At 38.9% G+C, this 27,891-nt stretch overlaps 1 protein-coding gene across 1 annotated transcript; it reads right to left on the reverse strand.

The window, feature by feature from the left end:
• Positions 1-3,617: 3,617 nt before the first annotated feature.
• LOC137297951 (acyl-CoA-binding domain-containing protein 5-like) lies at positions 3,618-22,960 on the reverse strand. The gene is made up of 11 exons (XM_067829956.1): positions 22,868-22,960; positions 19,093-19,213; positions 14,537-14,609; positions 13,398-13,617; positions 12,156-12,353; positions 10,849-10,976; positions 10,063-10,522; positions 9,058-9,263; positions 8,196-8,225; positions 7,378-7,487; positions 3,618-6,565 (listed from the first exon to the last, which is right to left on the reverse strand). The coding sequence occupies exons 1-11, from the start codon at positions 22,932-22,934 to the stop codon at positions 6,550-6,552; spliced, it is 1,629 nt and encodes a 542-aa protein (XP_067686057.1). The 5' UTR covers positions 22,935-22,960; the 3' UTR covers positions 3,618-6,549.
• Between the last annotated feature and the right edge of the window lie 4,931 nt (positions 22,961-27,891).

Consider the following 27,891-nt stretch of genomic DNA (forward strand, 5'->3'; position numbering starts at 1 on the left):
TCACTGAATAATGTATTGTTTGTGTTTCTTTGTTTATTAACTCACCCATCAACATTCCAGCAATATGCCATCAGATTTTATGGTCTCTGATGGCATCGAACTCTATTTAATCGAACAGATAAGCCAGTGATCAACAGCATTAACATCGATCTACACAACTTGAATACGATGACATGTGTCAAACAAATCAGCCAGCCTTTTAAACATGTGCTTAACATTTGTTAGATAATAATGCACTGACCAATTTACCGTCACGATTCATGCCTAAGGATGGTACTGCATAGCAGCTGCAATACTTGTATGATTATCTACGATGTGCATTAGATCATGGCAACGACGTTAAGGCAGTTTTCTGTGACATAAGCAGGGCATTTGACAAGGTGTGGCATACGTGAATCATGGTGATATTAGAAGCTTATGGTATTAAGGGTAAGTTACTTGACTGGTTTTCCAATTATCTTGATAATATGTTACAGAGAGCAGCGATAGACGATTACAATTCAGATCTAAAGAAAGTCACTGCTGGTGTACCACAAGGATCTGTCCTTGGGCCATTACTGTTTTTGGTTTACATAAATGATATCATTGAGGGCATCAATAGTAACATTCGTCTTTTTGCCGATGATACTTCGGTGTATGTTATTGTTGACAATCATGTTCTTACTGTCGCTTCCCTAAATGATGACTTAAACAAGAGACTTAACATGCAAGGGGTAGACGTTACAGAAGTTAGCTACCACAAACACTTAGGAGTAACCTTACAGTCGGATTGTAAATGGGACTCTCATATTGGCGAATTAGTTGAAAAGGTTCATCCGTTGATAAATTGTTTTCTAAGCTTTAAAAACAGATTATCAAGAAAATCATTAGAGCAAATATATAATTATGTACTAATATATTACCAACGTTCGATTACTGTTCCCACCTTTGGGATAACTGTACTAAAGAACAAGAATAAAATATTGAAAACCTACAGTTAGATGCTCTGGGGGTGATTTGCGGGGCAGTTGGAGGAACAAGTCATGATTTAATTTATAAGGAAACAAACTCCACGCCCCTAGTAGACCGTAGACGAAATAGCACACTATCATTAATTCACAAAATGGTTAATCAAATGACACAAGTTTATTTAACTGACCTACTACCTGAAAAAGTTTGACAATTAAGTGACTATAAATTAAGAAATAGTAATAACATACAAACTCTATCAAGTCGTAGTGATTTGTACAGCAATTCGTTTTACCGGATACAATAAGACAATGGAATGATCTGCCTGAAAATATGTATGAGACTGAACATATGAGTCAGTTCCAAAATCTATTACAATCATCAAAACCGCTTAATTGTAATATATTTGATAAAAACTTTGGTACGCTTTTCTGCCAAATTATCCCCTCACGCCTCAGACTTGGGTGCAGTGATTTGAATGCGCACGTTTTAACGGCACGTTTTAGCTGATCCATTCTGCATCTGTGGACACCCCTATGGGGATACTCAACATTACATCTTTACTTCTCCTAATTATTCCAATATCAGATATTAAATGCATTTTTATGTTCATGGGTATCATTTAAATTCTGTCTTAAACGAAAAACCAAACAAAACCGAAGTTATAAACTCTTTTATACTACAATATGTCCATACCTTTATAATCAAGTCGCATAGGTTTGCTGAATGATTAATGATCTTCAATACGCAGACTGCTTGCTTCCCTTTCATGCTGCATATCATTTAATATTTGTTGTATTCATATATACTCTTAAATAAAGTAGGGGATCTTCATTTTTTTATTTACGATTAAAATATTTAGGAGATTTATCGGAGTCAATCAGTGCTGATAAGGTATTATTGAATGTTTTGAGAGTGCCTCACCATTTGCACTTCCTTACAACCATAGTTATTTGCAATGTAGTCGCTTTTCAAAGATGATTGGTGTATGGCATGTAATTTGCATGCATACGATTTTCATTTTAAAACAAACGACGAGAAACAAACACTAGCAAATGTTTGATGCAAAATGAGCGTCAAAATTAATGTTCTAAGTGATTTCTCGACCTTTTTCTCGTCAAAATCAAGAATGGGACCCCATGCACGTGTATGGGGCTACTGCCTTGTGCACGTGCATACCATGCGTTATGTTTAGGGGTGGTAAGAGATGGACATGGCGGTGCCTTCATAAGATGTCTGTTCTTGAAACGTTTGTTAACGTTTACGCTTCCATTCCAAATTAAAAGTTCATTATCCCCTACATTTTGTGAAGAGTATATTAATGTCATCGAGAGGTATTCATATATACCATTTCGGCTTGTTTACCAATCCTTATTTAATTTATGGTAAATAAAAAACATATGTTTACACTAACTTGAATACGATGATATGTGTTAAACAAGTCAGCCAGCCTTACCACCCGATCCTGTTGTCGCCTCTTAAAAGTATTGGTTGCTGAAGACCAACTCTTGACGGGTTTTGTACAATAACCTTATTCTAGAACGGGCATCACACTATCCCCAACACTAGTAATAAGTACTGCTGATTGAGTAGGAGAGGAGTTAAAAGTGACTTTACAACTTTATTGAAATCCATGCGCACCAGTGGTGACAAGGTTAAGAAACACTATCGGAGCAAACCAGGCCCCGATTTCTCGAAACAAACTTCAGTTTCAGTTTTGACTTTAGGTAGCGTTTTTACTGAAATTTTAGAAAATACATTTACCAGAATGGTACTAAGATTGATATTAAACTAAAAAATGGTAGAGAGTTTGTGTTTTGTGAATATGTTGCTTAAATTGTTAGGGTTGTTTTTCATTTAAAATGCAGTTGAGTTTAAATTTCATCTGTTTCTAATTGTCCAACTCAGTTTGAAATTTGAGTAAAAACTTTTGTTTAACTTGTGTCGAAAAATCGGGGCCAGGTCGATCGTTTCTTTCACGAGTTTATTCAACATTGTTGAACTGATCATATGATGACTCTGTTTCTATCTTCGAGTTGCCTGAAGTACCGTACCAAGAGAGGGAGACTTTGGCGTTTACTCAAACAAGTTTGTGTTTTTACTCATATTGAAATCCATATAGAAATCAAACACAGTAGACAATTTGAGTTTGGTAGCTCGATTAATTATGTATTTTTAAAAATTTTTTAAAGTACAGCTGAGTTAAAATTCAGCTGTTTCATTTTGTCAAACTCAGTTTGATATTTGAGTAAAAACTTAAGTTTGTGTAGAGAAATCGGAGCCTGGAATTCGAACCCAACCCAGCAGGGAACATTTCACTGGCTCAGACACTGGTAGTCATGCTGGCACAGAGAAGCACCATAACCGTACACATGGTTAGGATCATAAAAGTACCAACTGCATGCAGCTGCTGCATCACAACGATCAGCAAATATTCACATAATGTGAAACCCCATAACATAATGTTGTAAACATAGGACATCATCTAGAGATGAGAAAAAATCCTCTTTATGTTAAACCAACCCAACAAATGGTAAATTTTAAACACTGAACTCGGCGCTTCAGGCAAACTGTAGTGGTTGAACGTAAGTATTTCCTCATGTGATGTCACAAGACTGTCACTCGACATCATAATGGTATCTGATAACAAATGAAAGAATACACTGAACTTGTAGCATGGAAATTTTATTTTTCGATTTTTATAATTATATTTCTGTACAACAGACACACACATAAACTAAGTATGTACATCATCAATATGATCCTTGAGACTGTATTGGTCATTACATACACAGATGCATCCAGTGAGCAAATCTGGGTCAGTCTAAATAAAGACCATCATATAGTCAAGGTTTCTCACCAGCTCCTCAACACTCAATGCCACAGAAACACAACCTCACCTAACCAGCCTTAGGTAACTGTCAAGGTGAATGAGTCAAGGGAATATTTACTTTCTGGAGAAACACATAGGCATGCACCACGAAGGTGTATTCCAAAAGGAGTAAACAGACTTTCAGTGAGTGAGGGAAGAGTTTAAAGCTGTTTCCCCACATACCCATGGATTTAGAGGTGGGATGCAAGGGTGTGCACTCTGCCCCATCCTATTTTTCCAGACACCTTAAATGTTAAAAATTAAAATCCACACAAGCTGTTAAAGCCACAGACTGACATTCCAACAGATCTATGATTTCAGCACCCATGCTAGTGATCCTGGAATGACTAAGGGACTCAATTCATCACTTAAATCCTTTTACACCTGACTAATCCAAACCGATCTCTAGTTTCCGTTTGTCAGTCAAAACATGCCTCCACTGACTTTCCATCCACATAAGACTGAACAAATCATCAGTCCTGAGTAAACAATCTGTCAGCCTTCCACTTCAGAGCCTAATCTCTCTTCTCCACACACAAACGACTGCACAGGAAGGTGCCATTCATTCACTAACACTGTTAAATATTTCTGATGACTATCAAAATATTTTATTGAATGTCAAGGCTTATCACTGGAAAATCAGATGAACAGCACTGAATTGTATAGTAATTGTTAACAGAATCTGACTTGAATATGATGATTTTCAGCTTGAGTGAGTGAGCTTAAATTTACAGGCACTATTTCAGCTATATGCCAGCGGTCTGTAATAATCAGATCTGGACCAGACAATCCAGGGATCAACAGCATGAACATCAATTTATGCTACTGAGCTCAGCTTGAAATGTGCTCACATATGCAGATCTTCTAGGTGAAACAATTATGTCTTTAAGCAGGAATCTCAAGCCACATTCAGTGACATTAACACTATTGCTTGCTGGACATACTGAAGTCATTCTTGATTGTTCATTAATTCAAATTTCTGGATTTACACATACTGGTGCAAAAAACTGTGTGGGTAAGGCCACATCAAATTCAATCAAAGCAGAGCTTTTTCAGCTGTAAGCTCATCCGATCACAACAAGGTTATTCTTAAACACTTTCGAACACAGCAAAGAATACTTCAAATTGATGCAAGGTGTTAACACATTCTGTGTTTACACAAACCATTTACCATTTCACATCGTATAAAAACATGCCTTTCAAAAAATCTTAACTTCTCACTTCTCAGCTGTACATCTATGCATCTTTTATATATTTTATTATGCATTATTTAAATATTCAGTGACTACATTCTTGAAATGGAAACATGTTCATGTTCAAATGTACACACACTGAAAATCCACCTGCAATATCACAGCTGATCATAGAACACATTCATCTGTATCACTGAACATACACATGCGGGCAGCACTAATGGCAAGATTTTCTGCTTACCATGATTAATATATGCACAAAAAACTCATTAGAACATCTACAACATAAACCCTTTACAATCAATATTGAAATGACAAAATCAGGACTGGTTCCATAAAACACTTGATTCAAAAGCAATGATAATTCTTGTTCACAGTAATAAAAATTTATATTTTGGGTACTGTATACGAAAATCATTCTCGATATCTCCAGGGTATACGTTACAATGAATCTCCACAATACCCTGGATGCATCTACGGCTAAGCCCAATAAATTTACTACCTGACATGGCTGGCTTTTCATCCAATCAAGTGTATACACTGGGAAGTTGGGCGAACCAATCACAACTCACTCTTGCTTTTTAGAATTAAATTATCTAACCAATTAAACTTAGCAACACTAGTCACGAACAGGTTCTCTGAAAGGAGGCCTTGCATGAAGTTTTAAAAAATTTTCGGACCTGTATGTCTGTATGATTTCCCCAATATCTGAGTTGGACTGCAAACAAACCTTCGCAGCTGCAACCACTATCTTTGTTGACACTGGCAGGTTCAGGTGTAAGCTGATTGGCTACTGTGAGAATGCGGAGTCAGCAAAGAGAGGTAATACAACGTTTTGGCCAAGCCGTGGATGCATCCAGGGTATAGTGGAGACTTATCGTTACGTATATCCTGGCTATATACAGGATATAAGTAAATGGGACTGCTTACATATTTTTCATTTTCTATTGCAATATCTAAGCAATATCAGTACCAAGAGATGGCTGATGGAGATGATCCACGCATTATGTCTATGAAGGAATTTATATCTGGGCCTTTGCATGGGATAACCCATCTTGAGGCTATCCCACCCGCAAATCTTTCTCATAATCGATATGCAACTCAATGGAAGTTACGGAACATCAATTATTCCACATTTCAGTAGTTAATCTGGCATACCATCTGTCATCTTTAACTCCTTTGAGCAGTACACTGTTATTTAGCAAATTATTAATGATTGAGAATCAAGACTCATTTCTTTAACTTTATGAAAGAGACGGTGGGAAAAAGATGAAGAAACTAGAATTCAATGTTAAATCTAAACTGGAATTCATTTTGTCACAAATTAGAAAACTGTACAAACATATATGAAGTCTTTCCAAATAAACTCGAAATAATATATCCCTCATTTTTCTCGATGGATATGAACTGAATGTTTTTCATTGAGGTTTCCTAAAATGTGAAAAGCTGTACACAAAACATTGCCAATGTATACAATCTCATACAGCTGCTATCATTCATCCTGGTTCATTGTCAGCCTAATGCATGGGCTCAACCTCACTGCACGGATCTCCTGAAATAGAAGGGCATAGCATTAGAACCTAGCTATTCCTCATCCATAAACTCATTGCCCTGTAGTACTGTCAACACAACCTTCTATGTGTACTTGATCTTACAGGGGTTAGACCCTAAACTGTCAAGCTGCCTATCCATGCCAAAAATGTTGAAACAATAATCTGATTTGGAAGATAATATCTACTTTTGAATATATGAAGGTTCCATGACACTTAATTAGAATCACATGCGTATGTATACATCTGAAGAGATAGAGACATGTGACAGCAGTGATTGGGTAAAATTGTATTTATTATTTTTGTTACTTACAAGCACATCCATGCAGTAATTAAAACTGACCACAATTTTACGTATTTAGAGCTACTGTCTTATGCTTAATGTGTATACAGACATTTTCAGGAAGTAGGAAATGGTGCAGAACTGGCTTGATGTGTTCAGCTTCCTGTCTCACAAATTAGCAAGAGTCACAATATATGACTACACCAACTACATCATGTAAAAAGCAAAATCTTTTTTAAAAAACCTTCAGACACTACAATACCTGTCCCTGCATCATCTACAACTACACAAACACCTAAATAAAGTACAACTGCAAAGTTTACATCATAATCATCAGACACAGCAACATCTATAATGATGTTAACATTATATTAAATAACACAATGTTTACCAACTATATCTACCAACATCGTCTTCAACAATCCCTGTGTCTACAGCAAGAACCTAGAACTACTTCAACAAAAACATAAGTACAACAGCAAAATCTAACCCAGCATAATCAGTTAGATTAACTACAATAAACAAACCTACCCTTTCCTCTTGAAGAGCACGTTGATAAGGTAGTGAGCAATGAAGGGCCACAGTATGACAAAAGCTGCACTTTTCATAGAGAGATCAGGGAATGGCCACCAACTAGGTTTCTGAAATAATATGTATATTTATATGTATATATTGTTTCTATGTTTGAGAGATGTTTCGAGTATTTATCAAGATGGAAGTTTGGGAGGGTTTTGACAGAGGAGAGTGGATTTTCAAGTGTTTCATTCCACACTTATAACATTGCAAACTGTGGTGTGGCAGCTTAAGGATTAAAGCCTTCCCCCATCAAGCATAAGACCCAGATTAAATTCCCCAAATGGGTACAATTTGGTAAGTACCTTTCTGATGTTCCAAAACCTGTGAAGGTCTCGGGGTAGAATAGGCCTTCGGCAGCCCATGCTTGCCATAAAAGCGACTATGCTTGTCGTAAGAGGCGACTAATGGGATCGGGTGGTCAGACTCACTGACTTGGTTGACACATGTCATTGGGTCCCAATTGCGCAGATCGATGCTAATGTTGTTGATCACTGGATGGTCTGGTCAAGACTCGATTATTTACAGACCGCGGCTATATAGCTGGAATATAGCGGAGTGCAGCGTAAAGCTAAACTCACTCACGCTGATGTTCCAAGCCATGATATTGCTGGAATATTGCTAAAAGTGGCATAAACCTGATCTCACTCACTAACATCTCACTGATGCTGAGCACCTTCAGGGTAACAACACGTACCAGCTTTTAACGTCTCACTGTAAAATATGTGGTCATGGGATCATGGAGGAATTAGCATGTTTACATCGCCAGAACTCACCCTTGCTGACCTTTGCCGTTGTACCTCCTCCTGAAAGAGAACAAGACTCTCTTTGTCATGGTTTTCAGAAATAGGTTACCGTGTATGAGGTGTGATGGGGTAGCCTAATGGTTAAAGCCTTCACTTGATGAAATGAAGACCCGGGTTCAATTCCACACATGATTAAAATGTGGGAAGCCCATTTCTGGTGTCTCCCACCATTATATTGCTGGAATATTGCTAAAAGCGCCATAAACAAAATGAGGGTTTGAAATCCATTGTAATCCATTGAAATCCATTGAAGATACCTGTGGCTGATGGGTACAGACTTACAAATCAATTTGTCAATTACAATAAACCTGTGTACTTTTCATTTCAGTAAGCTGGATAAATGCACATGAAAAACAGGACCATGTGAACAAGCTTTATAAAGATAGGTTCAAACAGACTTCTTGTCCTACAACTGTTCCATTCACCAAATTCTAGCGATAACATACACATTCTTGACAGTATCACAAAAGAATGTGATACTTGATCTTTGGACTGGTTTCTAGAACCCAAACTCTCAAAACAAGTTGAAAAATACAATCTTAAAAGCTATATTCATTGAAAACTTTTGTACAAACCATGTAGTGTACTGAGCAAACAATAACACATAACACATGGGAACAGATTCTGCAAACTGGCCAGAAGAAAAATCTGCAATGTCTTTATAACTGATCTACATTTCTGGATCTAAATATAGAAATGGATAATCTGATCTAATCATTCAAATCATGGATTAACATCATATGACATTGATACAAAGGTTTTATTAATAGTATCTTCCAGAACAAACTCTTGGACACCGGTCAAGCATTCTGACACACCACAACCAACCTACCTCAGCTTTATGCCTGGACAGAGTCTCCAGTGAGCTGAGTCGGGACAACACCCCACTCATGTCCTGTTGCAGCCTCACCATGGCAATGGCTATCTGTTCATTTACATCCCCCGGGTTGCTGGGGTCACTGTCCCCTCGGCGACCACCCCCACCTGACCCTGAAAACAACCCCCGTCGACTTCCACTTCCTGAACCTGAGTTTGAACCTGCAATGAAATTAAAGTGCCAACTGAATAACTATCTCTAGGCTTAACCTGAAATAGGTATTATTTTATGTCTGCTTCTGACAACATTCACATGTTCAAATCAGTATCAGAAACGCATCAACAAATTAAAGTGTTTCTCACAAGTATCAACATACTCCCAGCTTTCCCATCTACAGACTGTAGCCCTTCTGCAACTAGATATCTTCCCTCTCAAGCCAAACTAGACCCTATCTCTGCTGTCACAAATGGTCCCAGGATGTCCCCTGCCTACAGGCTGGCAACCCCCTTCCCACCATACAATCCCAGATCACAGTACCTCTGCTGCCACCAGTGGTCCTAATCTGTCCCCTGTGAATAGGTTGGTAGCTCTCCTCCCATCACTAGATACATACACATATAATCCTAGATCACTGTACCTCTAATGCCGCCCATGGTCCTAGACAGTCCTGTCCAAAGCCTGTTAGCCCTCCTCCCTCCCCTAGATACATACATACACAACTCTATATCACCATACCTCTACTGCCACCCATAGTCCCAGTCTGACCCCTGGGCAAAGCCTGTAAGCCCTGCTCCCACCCCTAGACATATACATACACATTCCTAGATCTCAGTACCTCTGCCACCACCTGTAGTCCCAGTTTGTTCCGTCTAAAGGCTGGTAGCCCCCCTACCACCCCTAGATACATACACAATCCTGTATCACCATACATCTGACGTCACCTGCAGTCCTGGTCTGTCCCCTGTTTAAAGCCTCCTCCCACCCAGGGACACATACATACACAATCCTAGATTACCGTACCTCTGCTGCCACCTGTGGTCCCAGTTTGTCCCTTGTCCAAAGACTGGTAGCTCCCCTGGCGTCCTGTCTGCGTATCCCCACCTCCTCTCATCTGTGTTGTCTCGCTGCTGGACTGATTGAGATCAGAGGATATTACACTTTCTTCACTGAAATCTTGCTCATGTCTTGCCCGACTCAGACTCAGCTGGCTTGTGGCTGAGATGTTCATAGAGTCCTGTGATGGGGCATTCACGAACATACTCTCCGAAAGGTAGCGGTCCTGCCTGAAGGGAAATGTTCCTGGCATTGAGGCCACCTCTAGCCCTACTGGACCCGAGTCAGGTTCTATGGGAGATACTCTGCCCGAATGTACCTCCACCTCAGTGTGGACAATGTTGGTCTCACTGAAACGTACATGGTTCCCGGCCTTGTTGAGTGGGGTAGAAGCACTGAGACGGGTCTCCTTTTGCGGAATATTCACCTAAAGATCAAGAATAAAGCAGACAGTAATTATATGTACCTATGTCTGATAGGTCTATATCTGGGAATCAAACAAGGTTTTCCGATGTGATGAGTGAACACTTTAACCACTGGACTAACTCACTGTCCACAGGTAATACGGAGCTCTTTGTCCTACAAGGTTCTGTTTACATGGATACTAGAAAAGTTCAACATAATGTGGTTTGTGTATAAGAACAGTTGAATATACAGGTGGGAGTTTGGTGTTACCATGGTTCCAAAATAGTAAAGAGTTGTGTTACTAATGTTTGGTTATTAGAACAGTGGAATATACAGTCACAGGATTACCAGAACCGGTTCGTCTGATGTGTCACAGAACTCTTCACTGTCACTCTCGGTCTCACTGTTCACGTGATTGGTTACTCTCGGCCCCTCTCCCTCCATGCCATTTGTCAAGGGCTGTTCATCATCCTCTCCTGTGAAAATCACAATGTGCTTTGCCAACAGTGTTTCTTGTTTTATATCATGTGGTGAAACATCTGCTCAACATATCTATAAGAAGAGCCTGAACATTGGAAGAAAGTCTTTGTAGAACTAAACCACTATCCATCACAAACAGTCAACAGAACCTTGCATCTACTCTGTTACTTTCCAAGTTACATCAACATTTAAAGATTTCAGTTCACTACATGAGCAGGTATAGAATCAAACTTCTATTCATCCTCCAGTCTCAAGAACCTTCTTCAAAGTTTAAGAAGTAAATCAACAACTATCAACAGCAACAACCAGAAATATATTATTCACAACCTGAATTGTGATTGTGTTAAGAGCCACATGAGCGAAACACCTTGACCCATGATCAGCACTCGAGCGAAAGAACAAGAATCAGCAAATTAAACTCATCAAAATAAACTGGGCTGGCATCATCATCCAATGATCCAAGCAAGTAATCAAACCCGCTGATGGAAGCTCTTCACATCAGATGACAAACACCCTCCGTAAACCGAGATCAAGGATGTGTCATCCCATCAGACTCAACTATGCCCAGTCAACTGTATAAACATCTCCATTTTAAACAATCCCCTTGATTTTACATCCCTGCTTTCCATTTCGTATCCCTTTCTTAATTCTCTGCCTATCATCAACTTGTTGCTTAAGCAGTGTTCTGTTAATTATGTTGCTACCTTATTTTCTCTGTTACAAACTGTAAATATATACACTCCCTCTTCCTCATGCTACATTCCTGCTTGACAATAATACAACACTATATTGAAACATTGCACTCACAAAAGAAACTTGTTTTCCTAAAAACTGGTTATTGTTGTTCTGAATAAACATGCTAAAGGGAGACAAATTCAGATCAGTTACCTCCCTTTCTTCAGTCTCCATGAACAATGTACGTAGGTGAGTTTTCTGTACTGTTAATACATGCCAAGAATATATCAACTTTGAAAAGACTTTTTGCTGATAATATATTCTTATAAACAAAGTGTGTACATTCCCCAAGGAGTAGAGACTGATTAAATGATGGGCCGTTGATAATGACTTCCAATGATAAAGGGAAATGTATGTCAGCACCTTGAGCAGGCACTAGTTGCCTGAATATGTGCGCTATATAAATATGCTATTATAATAATGACAATAATAATAAATACCATTCTGCATGCTGCTATCAACATTGTCATTTTGGTCCAGTGATTTGATATTGATCTGGTGGGCATCAGTCCCTATGACCTCTCCCTCAACTCTGCCTGTCTGTGACAATGTTTCCTCATTGACAGCCTCTTCACCACCCAATCCTGCCCGCAACAACGCTTCCTCTACAAGTTCTGAGTGGTTCGTGGAAGATGCATCTGGGTGAAATGTTAAACACTTCATACAAACCAAGAATGTTTAACTCATCTTGGTACTGATAAGGACAAAACTTTATGGATGAGCAGCTTCTGTATTTACATGAATAAAGAAGTTTAGTCCTTATCTGATTCACCAACTTCTAACCATGCCTCTCTAAAAAGGCATCTTGATACTAATCCATAACACGATCATCAGTGTTAGGAACTTCATGTGACAAAGTCTGACTTATCACCAAAGCTCATAATTTTGTCCGTTTGTTATCCTCAAAGGTATCAAAAGCTTTTCAGACAGCTACCAGACCACCGAACTTTTCATGGTTGTAAATTTCCAATATTCCCATGTTCATTCCAATTTCAAAACAGAACCAATTTTTGAAAGTAAATTTAAATAAAGTTTCCAAATATTCATGATATATACCATGTAAATAATGTGACAACAAATTTACACAGTTGCTCTAACAACTCGCAAAAAGAAGAGAAAATAGGTTCATTTAGGTGAAATGTCTCATGATTAAAATCCCATAATCCATACTAGTTTACTATCTGTATAAGTTAGATTTTACATCATCTTGTGACAGACAAGATATTTCCGTTATGCAGGGATAAATGACATAAAAGTCTGAGACATTAATGATGATATCTCATGTTGAACATGAACAATATTTTCAACGGATGTCTCATTTTATCAAAATACTCTATCGCTTGACCACAAAAATGAAAGGCTTCATTCATAAACCTGTTTGCTGAAAATTGGTCTACATAAAAAAAAATTTGACATAAAGCTTGAATTATGTTTGTTTCTTGTTAACACCACCTTCAGCAATATTCCAGTGATATGCATTAGCATCAGTCTACAAATTGGGATACAATGACATGAGTCAGCCAAGTCAGCAACGACCTGATCCTGTTAGTCACCTCTCAGGACAAACATGTATTGATGAAGACAGGATTTTTCAAAGTTCAAATATGACTTGATGAAAACAGGAGTTCTTACTGATTTCTAAATGGATTTTCTACAAGAAATATGCTGCATACCATACCCACCACTTATGTCTCCATTGGCTCGAGGGACATCTTCCTGGTCGGATGGCAACTTGTCCTTCACCATCAGCACCTTGTCCTCTTCACGTTCTGGCGATGACCTCAGTGAGCTGCTGTTGATTGCATTGCCTATGGGAGACTTGTCATCCACCAGTTCATAGAAGGTCCCTAATGTATCCATGAAATCTGCCACCATCTGAGTCTGAGGCATTGTCTCGATGATCTACGATGAAAGAAGTCTCAAGTCTGTTATCGTCCCATTTACTCCATGTGAAATAACTGATATTGTACACACACATGTAGCTATCTCTATTAGTCGTGACTTTCAACAGAATATGAAACTCTAGAAAATTTCAGGCAGACCACAGGGCTGGTTAGAAATAAAACTTGCCAGCCCTGACCAAAACTTACTTGCTCACAAAAATACTAAAAATCGCAGAGGTTAGCATCTCTGGATAGATTACAAGTGGAACTACTAACAAAAAAAGTGAGAAACATTTACCATATCTGTCTATGCTACGAACATGGCAACAGCATACTTTAACCATACTAGTCACATATCCCACTTACACAAGCTTAATCACAAGCAGCACCATGATTATGGCTGCAATGATTTGACGATTTGATTCACCGAGAATGAAATGTGATATCTTATTTTTGACTTTTGATAACCATTCTCACTATTTCAGCTAATATCTGAACACCTAGTTCAAATGTTTCCAAACGTTGAGGAGATTAGTTCTTATTCAACTCGAGAAGTTTCAAAACCTGAAATAAGGTGGAGGGTGATAAGTTGATGCTGGGCTGATTATCCAGTGAGCACTATTGTTAGTAGACATCACCAAGTTGCTGATGGACGTCACACTTAAAAAGCTGACTCACTTGAACTCCGAGAGCTAAATGAAATCTGATGATTTTACTTCAATACAGAATCAAATTTAGGGTCCAATATTGAAAATCAAATTCAATCAAAGTCTGGATGAATTGTTGCAGATCTAACCATGATATAATACTGCATGTACATACAGAACAAAGTGCTGCCTTCAGAACTGAAGTAAGCCCACTGACAACATTGCTGACAACTTGACCAATATATTCAGTAAGTAACAAAAGGCAAGTCTATTGAACAACAGGTTACTTACAACTTTGAGTGCATCCACATAATTCAGCATGGCTTCCTCTCTTGGCATGTCCCCAAGCTTGTTCCATGCCTCCCTGGTCAGAAGACAGAACATGGCATCAACAGTTTATAAAATCACAAAATGGGACACCAGAAATGTGCTTCACCCATTGTATCCATGTGGGGAATCAAACCCACGGCCTGCTTGCACAAAGCAATCTTAGCGCTGCAATGATTGTAACTCCCATTCTCCAACGTAGGCTTAAGACAATCGTACCACTAAGATTGCTTGGTGCAAGAGGACCCATGTCTTTAGTGGGATGTGTTAACACTTCAACCATTAGGCTACCCCACTGCCCGGCCACCATGGAGAAGAGAGTAATGTGTATTAAAGCTAAAATGGATAGAATTATCATTAAAACACCTGCATGTTATGAATGAGCGGGCCACTGTAACTTGATAAAGCCTGTAAACTGCTTGATGACAGGCCATTATCAGGCCTGTAGTTAGGGTGATGTCATAAGTAGCTCAGATGTTGCAGTTCAATCACCTACAGCTCGTTTGAACTTGGGTTCATTATTTACAATACATCTGGCTCACATTCGTCACATGTACCTGTGCCATTATGCACTTTCTTTCCTGTGCCAACCATAACAGTTGTACCATAAATTACAACATACAGCAATGAAAATATCGACTTGAAGTCTAACGTTGTTGAGCACTGAAAACTATGGTGGCTGGTAGTACGGGCAAAGGTCAAAGTCAAATTTCGTCATCTGTGTTGTTCTACGACGTGTCTAAATTTGTAAAAAGTGTGTCAGTGACCTCCGCTGTTTGTTCTAAAGCACATGCCATTGTTTTTATTCTTATTTCATTAAAAATTGGATTCATTTTAGTATAATAACAGCAACACCATTTTTCAGGGCATTATCATTTGCAGGAGTCCTCGGTCTTTTCAACTGCCCTCCTTCATCAGGCAGTTAATGAAAGTCCTCAGGCTTCTGCAAATGATACTGCCCTGAAAAACAGCATTGCCCTTATATCACTGTTTATTACTTGCCCGTTCAAGATACTCCAGTGTAATATTTTTAAAGCAATATTACACTACTGTAATACCACTTGATGAATGATGTCAAAATGTTTCAGTGTTGTGACGTCACAATATTTGCTAATGTGGCTGTCGCAATTACTAGACTTTGCTTGACTCATGGAAAGCTGAGAGTCCTCACACTGTAGGCAATTTCACCACAGTTTCTGTCAATTTATGCTGGCGAGTAATGAACCGAATACTAAACTTGTTTCCGTGAAGTACCATTTTTATTAAACTCGTTAAAGATGTAGTATCCAACTTGCTTCCGCTCGTTTGATGCCAAACCATTAACTCCTTTAATAAAAATGGTATTACATTGTTAAGTATCCTCTATTTATTGATCCTTGTTACTTACTATCAGTGTTGGCTCAAGAGAGGGTTTTGGAGTGTTTTGACTCATCAAATTAAGTGAGGACCCCCTCTATCTGCCCATGTATTTAGCATTGGAGGGGGTCCAGAAACATTATTTTCATCAATTTGGACCCACTCAAAATTTCACCCAAATCTAACACTGATGTATAGCTCAGTGTTTCCACTGAGATTTTTTACAGCTCAGTGGAAGCATTTCAAATACCACTCATTTGTAAATTTTATTGGTCACGTGATCATGCTCTTAACTGTGCACGAGACCTTGCACCCTAACAACCAATCAGAAACAAAGAGTATATCGCAATGCAGTAATGCCTGTATTTTAGCCTGGGCTTTTCTACACTGTTTTCTTTTTATTGGATAACTGCTCACCTGTTGAACACCTGGGGCAGACGAACAAATCATACATGTTGACCCGAGTAGAACCGGGTCAGAATTGATCTGCAGCAAACAATGCTTGTCATAAGATGTGACAGACAGGATCGGGTGGTCAGACTTGCTGATTTGTACCCAGTTCAGTAGATCGATGCTCATGCTATTGATCATTGGATTATCTAGTCCAGACTCGATTATTTACAGGCCGCCACCATATGGCTGGAATATTGCTGAGTGCGGCATAAAACTAAACTCACTCACTATAGCACAACTGTAAGCAGAACAGTTAAGAAAATGTCCGAACATTGATGTAAAAATACCTCACAAACTGACACAGTGAAGGAAAATATACCATTAGACAACTGTCAATATTGGCAATACACAATGTGAAAAATAACAGGCAGTTAAATGTTGTGCTATGACTATGTGAAATACTTGAAATTGATGGGACAATAAATAACAATTAAGATACAATAAATTTGGATTGTAAATGTTTCATTGCACGGTCGCTTCACTGCGCCCGTACACAACACTGCCGCACTACTTTTGCTTGATCACCAACATCAACACAACAGACGTGATGGACATGTTAATAATAAAACATTTATTAAAGTGCGAAAAACACAATTACATGATTTTCATCTCCACAATTGTAACAGAACCTCACTATCATATTACATTCTATTATAAGAATATTCAATTTCAATTACAATGTACAGCTGCTGGTATTGTTTTAGGTTTGGGAAAATATGGGCCCATGGGCCCTTACATGTATGATATTTAAGGAACACTAGGAACTCTTAGCAGGAAACAGACCACTGAATAAATACTAGAACAGAACAGAGCTTTATCATACTCAGGCCAATATCATCAGCATATGAAGAAGTGGAAATGACAATAAATCTGGGTTATCACACAAGTGTGTTTGGGGATGGTTAATAACCTTCATTAATATCGCCAAGGCTTGATAAATACAATGTTTATTCCTAATGAAGGATATTTACCATTCAAAAACAAAAAAGTGTGATAACCTATTTATCATGCAATGTCATTCTCACTTAAAATTCTACAAAATGGTTCACTTGCCACAGATCATGAAAGTTAACTTTGTGGGATGTGTATGATTGATGGTCATTTCAACTTAATTTACAGAGAATATACATTAAAAACAAGGAAACGAGACACAAATGGTCTTTATTTCAGATATTAACAGTTATTTCCGATTAAATGCAAAGTTTTCTTGTGAAGTGCTGGGATGGCTATCAAACACCATTTGACATCGTCAGTGAAAACTGAAAGTGAAACAGCTGGGAAAACCATATGATCTTATACCCAGTGTATAATGCGACCCCCATTCCTGACCCCCTCATTCTAGGTATGAAAAACTCGCATTATACGTGGGTATATAAGTATCTATGATGTCAATATACGTGCATAGTAATACACGATGCCACAAGCCTGGTGACTGATAACTCAGCTGAATGTGTTAGGTCATCTAGTTCCCAGTCAGTTTTCATGTTAAATCATGTATTGTTGTCAACAAGTTTTGGCTTACCTTTGCAAAATAACAACAAACTCGCATGGAACTTCAAAAAACCGTCAGTTACCAATTTGAACAATAAATACAGTTTCATGTTTCCACTAGACTGTGCACCTGGATTCCAGTGCCAATCTCTCGCTTATGGTTGGGGAACTGCCACTGCTATCTTCATAAACCTATTGAAAATGTCCGTTGGCTTATCAAGTCAAGAACACTATCCATTGTATGATAAATGATAATATTATGGGGGGCTAGTAGTTACAAGGAAGATTTTACAATTTGTAAGATATATTTACAGAATTTACTGAGCTATTTCAAACAGACATCTTTTCACAAGTCATGCAAAGAGTGTGATTTAAGCTTTAAATTATTTGGTCTTTTTTTATAATATAAAGGAAGCTGGTATATGTACACTGATCTTTCTTTTCTAAAATATGTGTATTGAAGAATATAGTGAAACTCATCTCCCACATAATTCACACATGGTTTACATACTGTTACATCTGTAGACATGGTAGAGGATACGAAACAACCGTCCGTGTAATACCATTTTATCAAACAAATTAATGAAAAAGCGAGTTTGATACTAAATCTTTAACAAGTTCAGTAGAAATGGTATTTCACCGAAGCCAGATTAGTATTCTGTTTATTCTTCGCCAACATAAACTGACAGTAACTGCAGCCAAATTGCCTACAGTATGAGGACTTTTCCACTAGTCAATCAAGATCTAGTAAAACTGCAACAGTGACATCACAACTTTGAACCATTCTGACATCATCAAGTGATATTAGACTTGTGCAATATTGCCGAAAAAATATCACACTGCACTATCTTCCATGGGCGAGTAATAAATTAGTATCCTAGTCCATCTTCCTTTTCAAACTGGTAAATGGTGGCATGAAGTGTGAAAATGGGGTAAGGCGAGAACTTTGTCAAAGGGTAGGGACGTTAAATAATTTTTCTAGACTATCAATTCAGTCTAACATTCATCTAATTTTCAGCGACATTACATTGATCTCTTAACTGTCTACAGAGAATAATTACCCAACAGCCTGACACATTGGGTTAAAATATACCATTAGACAACTGCCAGCATGGGCAATACACGATGTGAATGATAACAGGAGAATGTATATTCACAGGCTGAAACTGTTATTAACAGCCCTGCAAAATATATCATGTATATTATAACTATATACCAACCATTTCGCCTTTTTGACTAGATCCCAGAAGCTTGGCTTGACATCGGTACATCGGCCTTCCGTGGCTTGTTTGTAGAAGCCATAGAATCTCAGCATCATTTCATTGGATGGTTGGAAAGAACCTAAAACAGAATAATAGACAAAAACCAAAAATCCTGTATCTGAAACAGTTACATTAATGCACATGTTGTATGCATGCAATTCCATGAAACAATTTGTTAGGAGAGATATTTAGGGTCCCCCTGAGAGGGTATGTAAGTCCCATTTTATTTGAACTAAGTTTATTGTCTACCATCATTTTAATAGTAGAACATCTTTTTTCTTAACATTCGGCTAAATCTCTCCATTATATTACTAAGAGTCAACACCTGAATATTGCTGAAGGGATGTTCTAAATCAGCTCGGTCCACGCAGGTAGCAAACTACTGACAATGCCCATAGTCTGTGAAATATTAAAGGCGGTAGTGTAGCCTAGTGGATGAAGAATTGATTGCAACACCATTTTGTGGTGTTGTGGCATAACCATCAATCACAATGGGCTTACAGATCGCCATCAACTGAAGGTAGATCACCATACCAGTAAGTGAGTTTAGTTTTATGCCTATGTAGCAATACTCCAGCAATATCACGGCAGGGGACACCAGAAATGGGCATCACGCACTGTACCCATGTGGTGAATCAAACCCGGGTCTTCAGTGTGACAACTTCAGACAAGCCAATGCTTTAACCACTAGGCTACCACACTGACCCTAGTTAACATTAACATGAACATGCTAATAGTGGGATAGTTTTAATTATTGTTTCTGCTTGGTAGTAAGTTAGGCCAGACCAATTTTATTTCTTGTTTTAGGGATTTTTACCCTCAGAAAACCCAAAGGCAGGGGAAAACAAAAAATAAAACCACCAATCAAACTCATATTCCATTCAAGTACTAAAAGTTTTTTATTATTGGTAATTTATGAAGTATAAAAGGGGAAAAAACAATCTGAAAAAAGATTTTCTAATTAGCTTACATTTTTGGACATTAAAAACCATAGGATTTTATTTTTTGAGTGGGGAATATTCCCTTTAATTATTTTCTTATTCTTGGTAAAATATGGCAGGCAGATCCGTAAAACAATAAATAAAATTGGTCTGGCCTTTATTTAGATTCATCACTCTGACAATAGTGACATATAAAGCACAATAGGTTTCCACAATGTCACATGGCGGCAGCTTGATCAGTTCAGGTTTCATAGCTTAAGAATGAATAGGTTATATCATTATTTTGGGAAAATATAAATTTGTAAAATCTATTCAATGTCCTGGCCCTGAATTCTCAAAACAAACTTAAGTCTCAGTTTTGACTTAAGTTTGTGTTTATACCCAAAATTGAGTAAACATAGGAAAATTCATTTCCCAAAATGAACAGAAATCAATATTAAACTCAAACACAGTGAGTTTGGAGGATAGATTAATCAAGCATGGGGGAATCAAACCCAAGTCTTCTGTACGGCGCACGATCACTTTAACCACTACTGGCACTAGACTACTCTACACAATCAGCGAATCAGTTATTGGAGGTTACTTCATGATAAAAACAGACATTATTTCACTAATGACATGAGAAATTAGGAAACAGTGATGACTGTTGCAGTTAGTTGAGAGAAAACATCTATCTGCAGAATTGTACAGTCATGATTCCCTTCCATAGCATTACATTAAAACATGATCGGTAGCAGTGAAATGGCTGGACACATCAGTAAACAGCTAATTAAGTATCATAATTAATTATGTTTCATTAATTTCACAAACAGCAGAGTAATTTTGTAAATGCCACTAAAATATGGCAATAATTGTTCGCTAGCCAGCATATGATGGTGACAACTGTACAGTTCGTCATCAGAAATGTTCTATTTTCATGGTCTCAATTTCCACTGCTGTTTAACAGAAGTTGATTCGAACTTGATTGAGGAACAGTCTGAAAATGTTTCTACCCTGGTTGGCCACTTTTCCTAGGTGGTCGAATTTCACTGGATACATATGTGAGATTTTGAAAAGTTATCAATGCAGTAATCCAAAATTACAAATCATGAGTCAAGTGTTATGAAGGGGATAATATCTTTTCAATATTTGGGAAATTGTATTGATCTTTCAAGGCAGGTGAACTTCTTATTTAAATTTCTGATTTATACTTTGATAAACTATGAGATAATCAAAACCAAAATCATCATTAAATGTTCAGTAGCCAAAAAAGCTGAGGACTTGTCAGGATCTTAAAAGGGTGGTGGGGTACCTTTAAAGCATTTGCTCGTCATGACGAAGACCCAGGAATCGAATCCTGACATAGGTAGCCTCGCATAATCAATGTTCACACACCTAACACATTTCGGCACAGTATGCAGAATTGCAAAGGAACATGAAAATCAACAATTATACAAACCTTCATCAATATTTAATGTTCATAAATATGTAAGTTTCAGCATTTGACACATTGCTACCATAGCAGGAGATGAAGTCATCATCCACACAACAGTATCAAAGTCAATTGCATTATAACGACATCAAAGTCAATATTCATGATAGCTAAAATCTGGGCAAACAGTATGGTGAATATTTTATGCCAACAGCTGATACCGATGTAATATTGATGTTCATGTCTCACTATGCTGGTAAGAAGGCTTTTTGTCAGGCAATGTTCAGAATTTGTCTCCTTTTGACTTTTTTCATAAATAAGGATTTTGAAACAAGTAAATTTTCCAGTAATCTTGAATGAAAATTTAAATTTTCTACATACCCTTGGAGTCTTTTACTGAATAAACACATGCATATGTTCGTAATTCATTAATTAAAACCATCTGATTTGATCATAAAAAGTCATATTAACTGCTTTTAATTAGAACCTTTCATGAAAATGTGTTGCATATAAGGACTGTGTCTGAAATGAGCTTCCCCAGTTATTTTTCCCAGACAACAACCCACCTTCTGGGGTCATGACCTTTTAGCCTTACCATTTACCTACCAATACAGATGACCGGCAGATCTGTGATGTCATGAATGAAAACTATTTTTTAGGATTTATTTTCGAAAACTTTGGATAAAAAAAGTCTACTTTGAAGTTTGTGATTTCGGAATCATGACAGCAGGAAAAATACGATGACTTCTTGTATACAAATCGGAAATCTTATGTCACATCATTATGTGTAGCGACCGCGTAAATCCAGAAGTGACAGGTGCATGCAAATAAATGTCCACAAATTGACATTACGCCAGGATACACTAAGTGCAGACCAGTGTCCCTACAAAGATTTGTTATGTGCAGCTCAGTGAATTAATCATTCAATCAGAATCTTAAACATTATCAAATTTTTTTGTTGTTTTGGCGACAGGGCAGTTGTAAGGCAGCTGATTCCCATACTGATTCTAAACTTGTTCCAGTAATAATGAGTTGATAAACTGGTCACTTATTTCTTGTTGTGACCAGTTTGTCTCTTTATTGCATGACTACGGAAGATTCAGACAGATATGATAACTGCTGACACATGGTAGCTTCTGAGTTATCAAATGTGAGACATGAAATATACAACATCAAACAGGCCAAGGTGTACAACATACGACAGTTTAACAATCTAATCATCCACACTTTGATAAGCTAAGTTGTCACTGGGCTAGACGAGTTGATCCGACCTGCAATGAAAACTGTGCCTTAAATTCAACAAACGTTACGTTGAGAAGCGCTGCCACTGAGAACGCCGTTCTCTGTAATTCATGACATTTCTAATATCGGCTTTGCTTACCATTTTTCGGCAAAGATCGTATAACTTTGACAGCCGCATCAAACTTGGCCTTTGGAGTTGCATCCATGTTTACTTGTTGTATCACGTGACTTCGCCGACTTCCGTTTTGCTTCACAGAGTTGCTTCCCTTACACCACTGAAAAAAGATCGTTCTTTGAAGTGCAGTAAAATGATTACAGGTGTGAAGAGAGAATGCTTCCAGGGGCATAGCTACCATTATAAAAAGAGCCCGGGCTTACCCATTACTGTTGGTAAAAAGGTTGGACAAGTCCTTAATACTATCTAAATATAATGGTTTGTAACCTATCGAGCTTACTATAAAATATACTGGCTCGCTACGCGTCTGGCTTCACTTATCTCTCGTGCCGCCAAGATCCTTTGGGTTAGTTTTGTTAGGGTTGGGGTACATTATCGCCTTTGCCCTTTGACCCGTGGATGAAAGGTGGTGGGGGTCGTATTCAGTCGGAGCCATCAATACCAGTTTTAGTAAGTGCACCATGCCTCTGTGTAACATGGATAACCTTCCAGCCACACTATACAAAACAACGAGAAAGGATTTTACACATGATCGTCCCAAATATCGGGCAGGAAAATAACAAGTACTGCGTATACACGTCCTTTTGTATGAGATAACCTGGGCATCGAACCATTATCCATCCTCTCGTCAAGCTGTCGGTGTCGCCATAAGACAAATGAGGCGGGTACATCCGCAGAGACACCCCTGCATGCCAGTAAGTGAGTTGTTTTTGTACGTCGCTTTCAGCAATATTCCAGCAATATTCCAGCAATATCACGACCAGCGACACCAGAAACGAACCCAAGAGGGGAATCGAACCGGGGCAATTTTAAGCACTTTAATTTGGTCTGAGATAATAGAGGATGGTATCAACAAACAGGGAATTTTCCGCAGAATTAAAAACTGTGAAGTATGTACATGTGCGTGGTATATTTAAAATTTTACTGGATTTGAAAGTAAGGTTTGAAGAGGAGGGACATATATGTCCCTGTGGCAACCAGGGGGTTAGAGCTTTAAAAACCACCAGGCTATCTCTATGTCTGCGTTAAACTCAATAGGAACTGGTTCAAGTGCAGAGTACATCCCCAGTAGTGCCCACAGATGTGGATGTCGTGCTAGATTCTGTATGCATGCGCATCCCTTGTGCTCAGTCTAAAAGCTGACGCGTGAAGATCCGGGTTCGAATTGATCTTCAGTAACCCATGCTTATCGTAAGGGAAGACTTACGGGTTCGGGTGGTCAGGCTCGCTGACTTGGTTGACACGTCATCGTACCCCAAATGCGTATATCCATGCTCATACTGTTATCACTGGATTCTCTGATCCAGACTGGATTTTTTTACAGATGGCCGCCGTATAGCCGGAATATTGCTGTGTGTGGCGTAAAACTAAACTCACTCATTTAGACTAACAGCTAGTCTCTGAAATGAACATATTTTACTGAAAAAACGTTCATAGTGAAAAAAAATAATATAATGAAATGGAGCCCTGAGACTTTCTTCATTTTCAGAAGCTAAGGAAATCTAGACTTGCCACATTTTCTAGACTTGCGTGGGATATATATACTTCAGGGTCTGTACGACAGACTATCACTCATTCTGAGCGTGACATAAACAACTAAGTCAGTGAGGGTGACCACCCGATCCCGTTATGAAATGCTGAATGCCATGGAATGAAATATTTGATTACTTGACAGCCATCCCAATTGAGTCCCAAATAAGTCATTTACTGGAGATAAAGATGGCAATTCACGATAAGTTATGTCTGATATTCTCTTTCTCTGTAAGCTTTCTGACAACTGGTATATTTTCTCTGCCCTCAGCTCTTAATGTACAAGGGGCGTAGGGTAGCCAAGTGGTTAAAGCATTCTTTTGTAACGACGAAGTCACGGGTTCGTGTTCCAACATGGATACAATGTGTGAAGCCCATTTCTGGTGTTTCCCGCCTTGATATTGCTAGAATATTGCTAAAAGCGACGTAAAACCTAACCTCACTTACTCTTAATGTAGTGCTATCACTCCAAGGAAACAAGACTAAATATTCCGCAGGTTTTGATCCTCCAATCTCACATAGGCTTTCCCCAGTGTAAATATACTTGTTTGTTGTCGTAGAAATCCTGTGTTAGCAGACACTGTAAGTCAGTAAGGCAGCACGCCTCTAGTGTTTCGAACAATGTGATAAGAATTCTTTCTGCCGTTGTCTTACTTTTGATTGCACAAGATCTTTATTTGTTCCTTAATTGCTGTTTAGTGGTGAGTGAGTATGGTTTCACGCCGCTGTTTGCAATATTCCAGCAACATCACGCCAAGGGACACCAGAAATGGTTCACAGATGTGGGGTATCGAACCTGGGCCTTTGATGCGACGAGCAAACGCTTTAAACACTAGGCTACTCCACCCCGCTATTGTTTGATACTACACAGTGTTCTTCAGTACCAGCAATATTCCAGCAATATCACAACGGTTAGCAATTAATCCAGCATGGACAAAACAATCCGGTGATTAATACCATGAGCACTGATCTATACGCCGTCGGGATACTACATACAGGGCCCTGTTTCACAAAACTCTCGTAAGCCTAGGATCTCGTAACTTTCCTCGTAGCACTTGCACCTCCTATGTTACAGTATGCCAGGTACAAGAGCTACGAGAAAAGTTACGAGATCTTAAGCTTACGAGAGTTTCGTGAAACGGGCCCCAGGTTGACAGGCTTTGATGGTATAGAGATAGATATTCGTTATTTCATCCACCTGTGTGAAGATTACAATATAAAAAGATAACTACGTTATATGTTTTATTGTAGATTGATAGTAAATTTAGATATGTTCATTAAGACACAGGTGATTTAGCAGGTATCGCCATTTCCATATAAATATCTTCCATTTATTATTACTTCTGTCCACATATTTCTTGTTCGTTCATATTTAACATTTCGTGTGTATACTTATATGTTGCATGCCTAACTTTTGAGTTCTTTGTTTAAATAAGAGTTTATGATTTTGGTAGGAACTAGTGCGTTTAGTTTTACGCCGCCCCCAGCACTACTCTAGCTATATGGCTGGAGCCTGGACCAGACAATTCAGTGATCAACAGCATGAGCATCGAATCGTGTAACTGGGAACCCATGATCGTGTCAGTCTAGCAGCAAGCCTGATCACACGATCCCGTTAGTCGCCTCTTAAGACAAGCATGGTTTACTGAAAATCAATTCTGTATTGGCTAAAACATCGCCCCACGATCATACTGGCTCTACGGAGGAACGTAAACCTGCACTGTTGATTGTCACTTGCGATCAAGATATTACTCGACTCTATACATTCATTCACCGTGATGGTCAACTGTGTGTGAAGTGGATTACCTCCCTTTGACTGCAACTTAACCGAGCCCATCCGACTCCGCTCACATAAGGGCGTGACACCAGCAAGTATAATGCGCCATTGATCACGATAAGACAAGGGTGCATATCTCAACCAACCAGTCCGATTTTATCTTACATAACCATTTCTTTTCTAAAATGTTTGCTTCAAACGTGTTGGAAAGAAGGCGATAACGTCTCTGTCAGCAATATTCCATCCATATCTTGGCAACGGAAACAAAATCATGGGCGTTTTCGACCGTGCCCATCTGAGACATCGAACACTGTCTTGGCAGCTACGAGGGAACAGATTCGCCACAAGGCTGGTCCGCCCCATGTGTGATTCGTAGCTTGCTACATAGAGTCGATATCCAATCTAGTTCAATGTCAGTGTATCTACGCCCGTCTGTCATGCGTGCTCTACAAAGGGGAAACGAAAATCGAGCAAAACTCGAGATTGCCACAGACAGATTGTTAGCGGAGCTACGTAAATGTTCTCAAGTAATGAAGAAGTGTAAAGAGAGTTCCCCGTCTACTTATCGTGACGTGAAGTAGGTACGAGAACTCGCCATGGAATCCCATGTAAAAGGTGCAACACCCACCCGTGGCAGTGGGGATATATAGCCTTAACGACCAGGCGTAACAGATCACCAAGATAGTGAAGGTAAATCATCACCTATCAGATGTAAGGCCTGGGCAGCATGGATATACTCGTATATCCACAACCTTCAACTGTGATATCACTTCCCCACCCCAACCACCCCCAACTGTAACACCACTACCCATACCCCCACCCACTCTCTATTACAGACATGAAGTCTCAAACTACCAGATGTAAAGCAAAGGCACTGCGGATCTAGCCTCAACTGTCAGGTGTAACACCTCACTCAGGTAGTACAGATCTAGCCTCAACTGTCAGGTGTAATACCTTACTCAGTGCAGATCTAGTCTCAACTGTCAGGTGTAACGCCTCACTCAGGTAGTGCAGATCTAGTCTCAACTGTCAGGTGTAACACCTCACTCAGGTAGTGCAGATCTAGTCTCAACTGCCAGGTGCAACATCCCCCACAGGTGGTGTAGATCTAGCTCCAGTGAGCAAGTATACAACCCCTAACAGATACTGTGGATCTAGCTTAAACTAGCAGGTGCAACACCCCACAGATAGTGTAGATCTAGCCTCAGCGTTCAGGGGTAACAAACCATACAGATAGTGTAGATGTAACTTCATCTAGCAGCTGTAACACCTTACACGGGTATTGTAGATCTTGCATCAACCTGCAGGTGTACACCTCACACAGGTAGCGTAGATCTAGCCTCAACCCTCAGATGTAACATCCCACACAGGTAGTGTAGATCTAGCCTCAACCCTCAGATGTAACATCCCACACAGGTAGTGTAGATCTAGCCTCAACCCTCAGATGTAACATCCCACACAGGTAGTGTAGATCTAGCCTCAACCCTTAGATGTAACATCCCACACAGGTAGTGCAGATCTAGCCTCAACCCTCAGGTGTAACATCCCACACAGGTAGTGTAGATCTAGCCTCAACTTCAAGTTAACATTAGTGAAAGTTAAGCCTCAGCTGTCAGTGTAAAACCGCATGAAGATAGTGTAGATGCAACAACTGAATCACCATGCTACAGCTGTTTCTAAA

Source organism: Haliotis asinina, chromosome 10 (assembly GCF_037392515.1).
Source record: "Haliotis asinina isolate JCU_RB_2024 chromosome 10, JCU_Hal_asi_v2, whole genome shotgun sequence".
In the NCBI taxonomy this organism is placed as follows: domain Eukaryota; kingdom Metazoa; phylum Mollusca; class Gastropoda; order Lepetellida; family Haliotidae; genus Haliotis; species Haliotis asinina.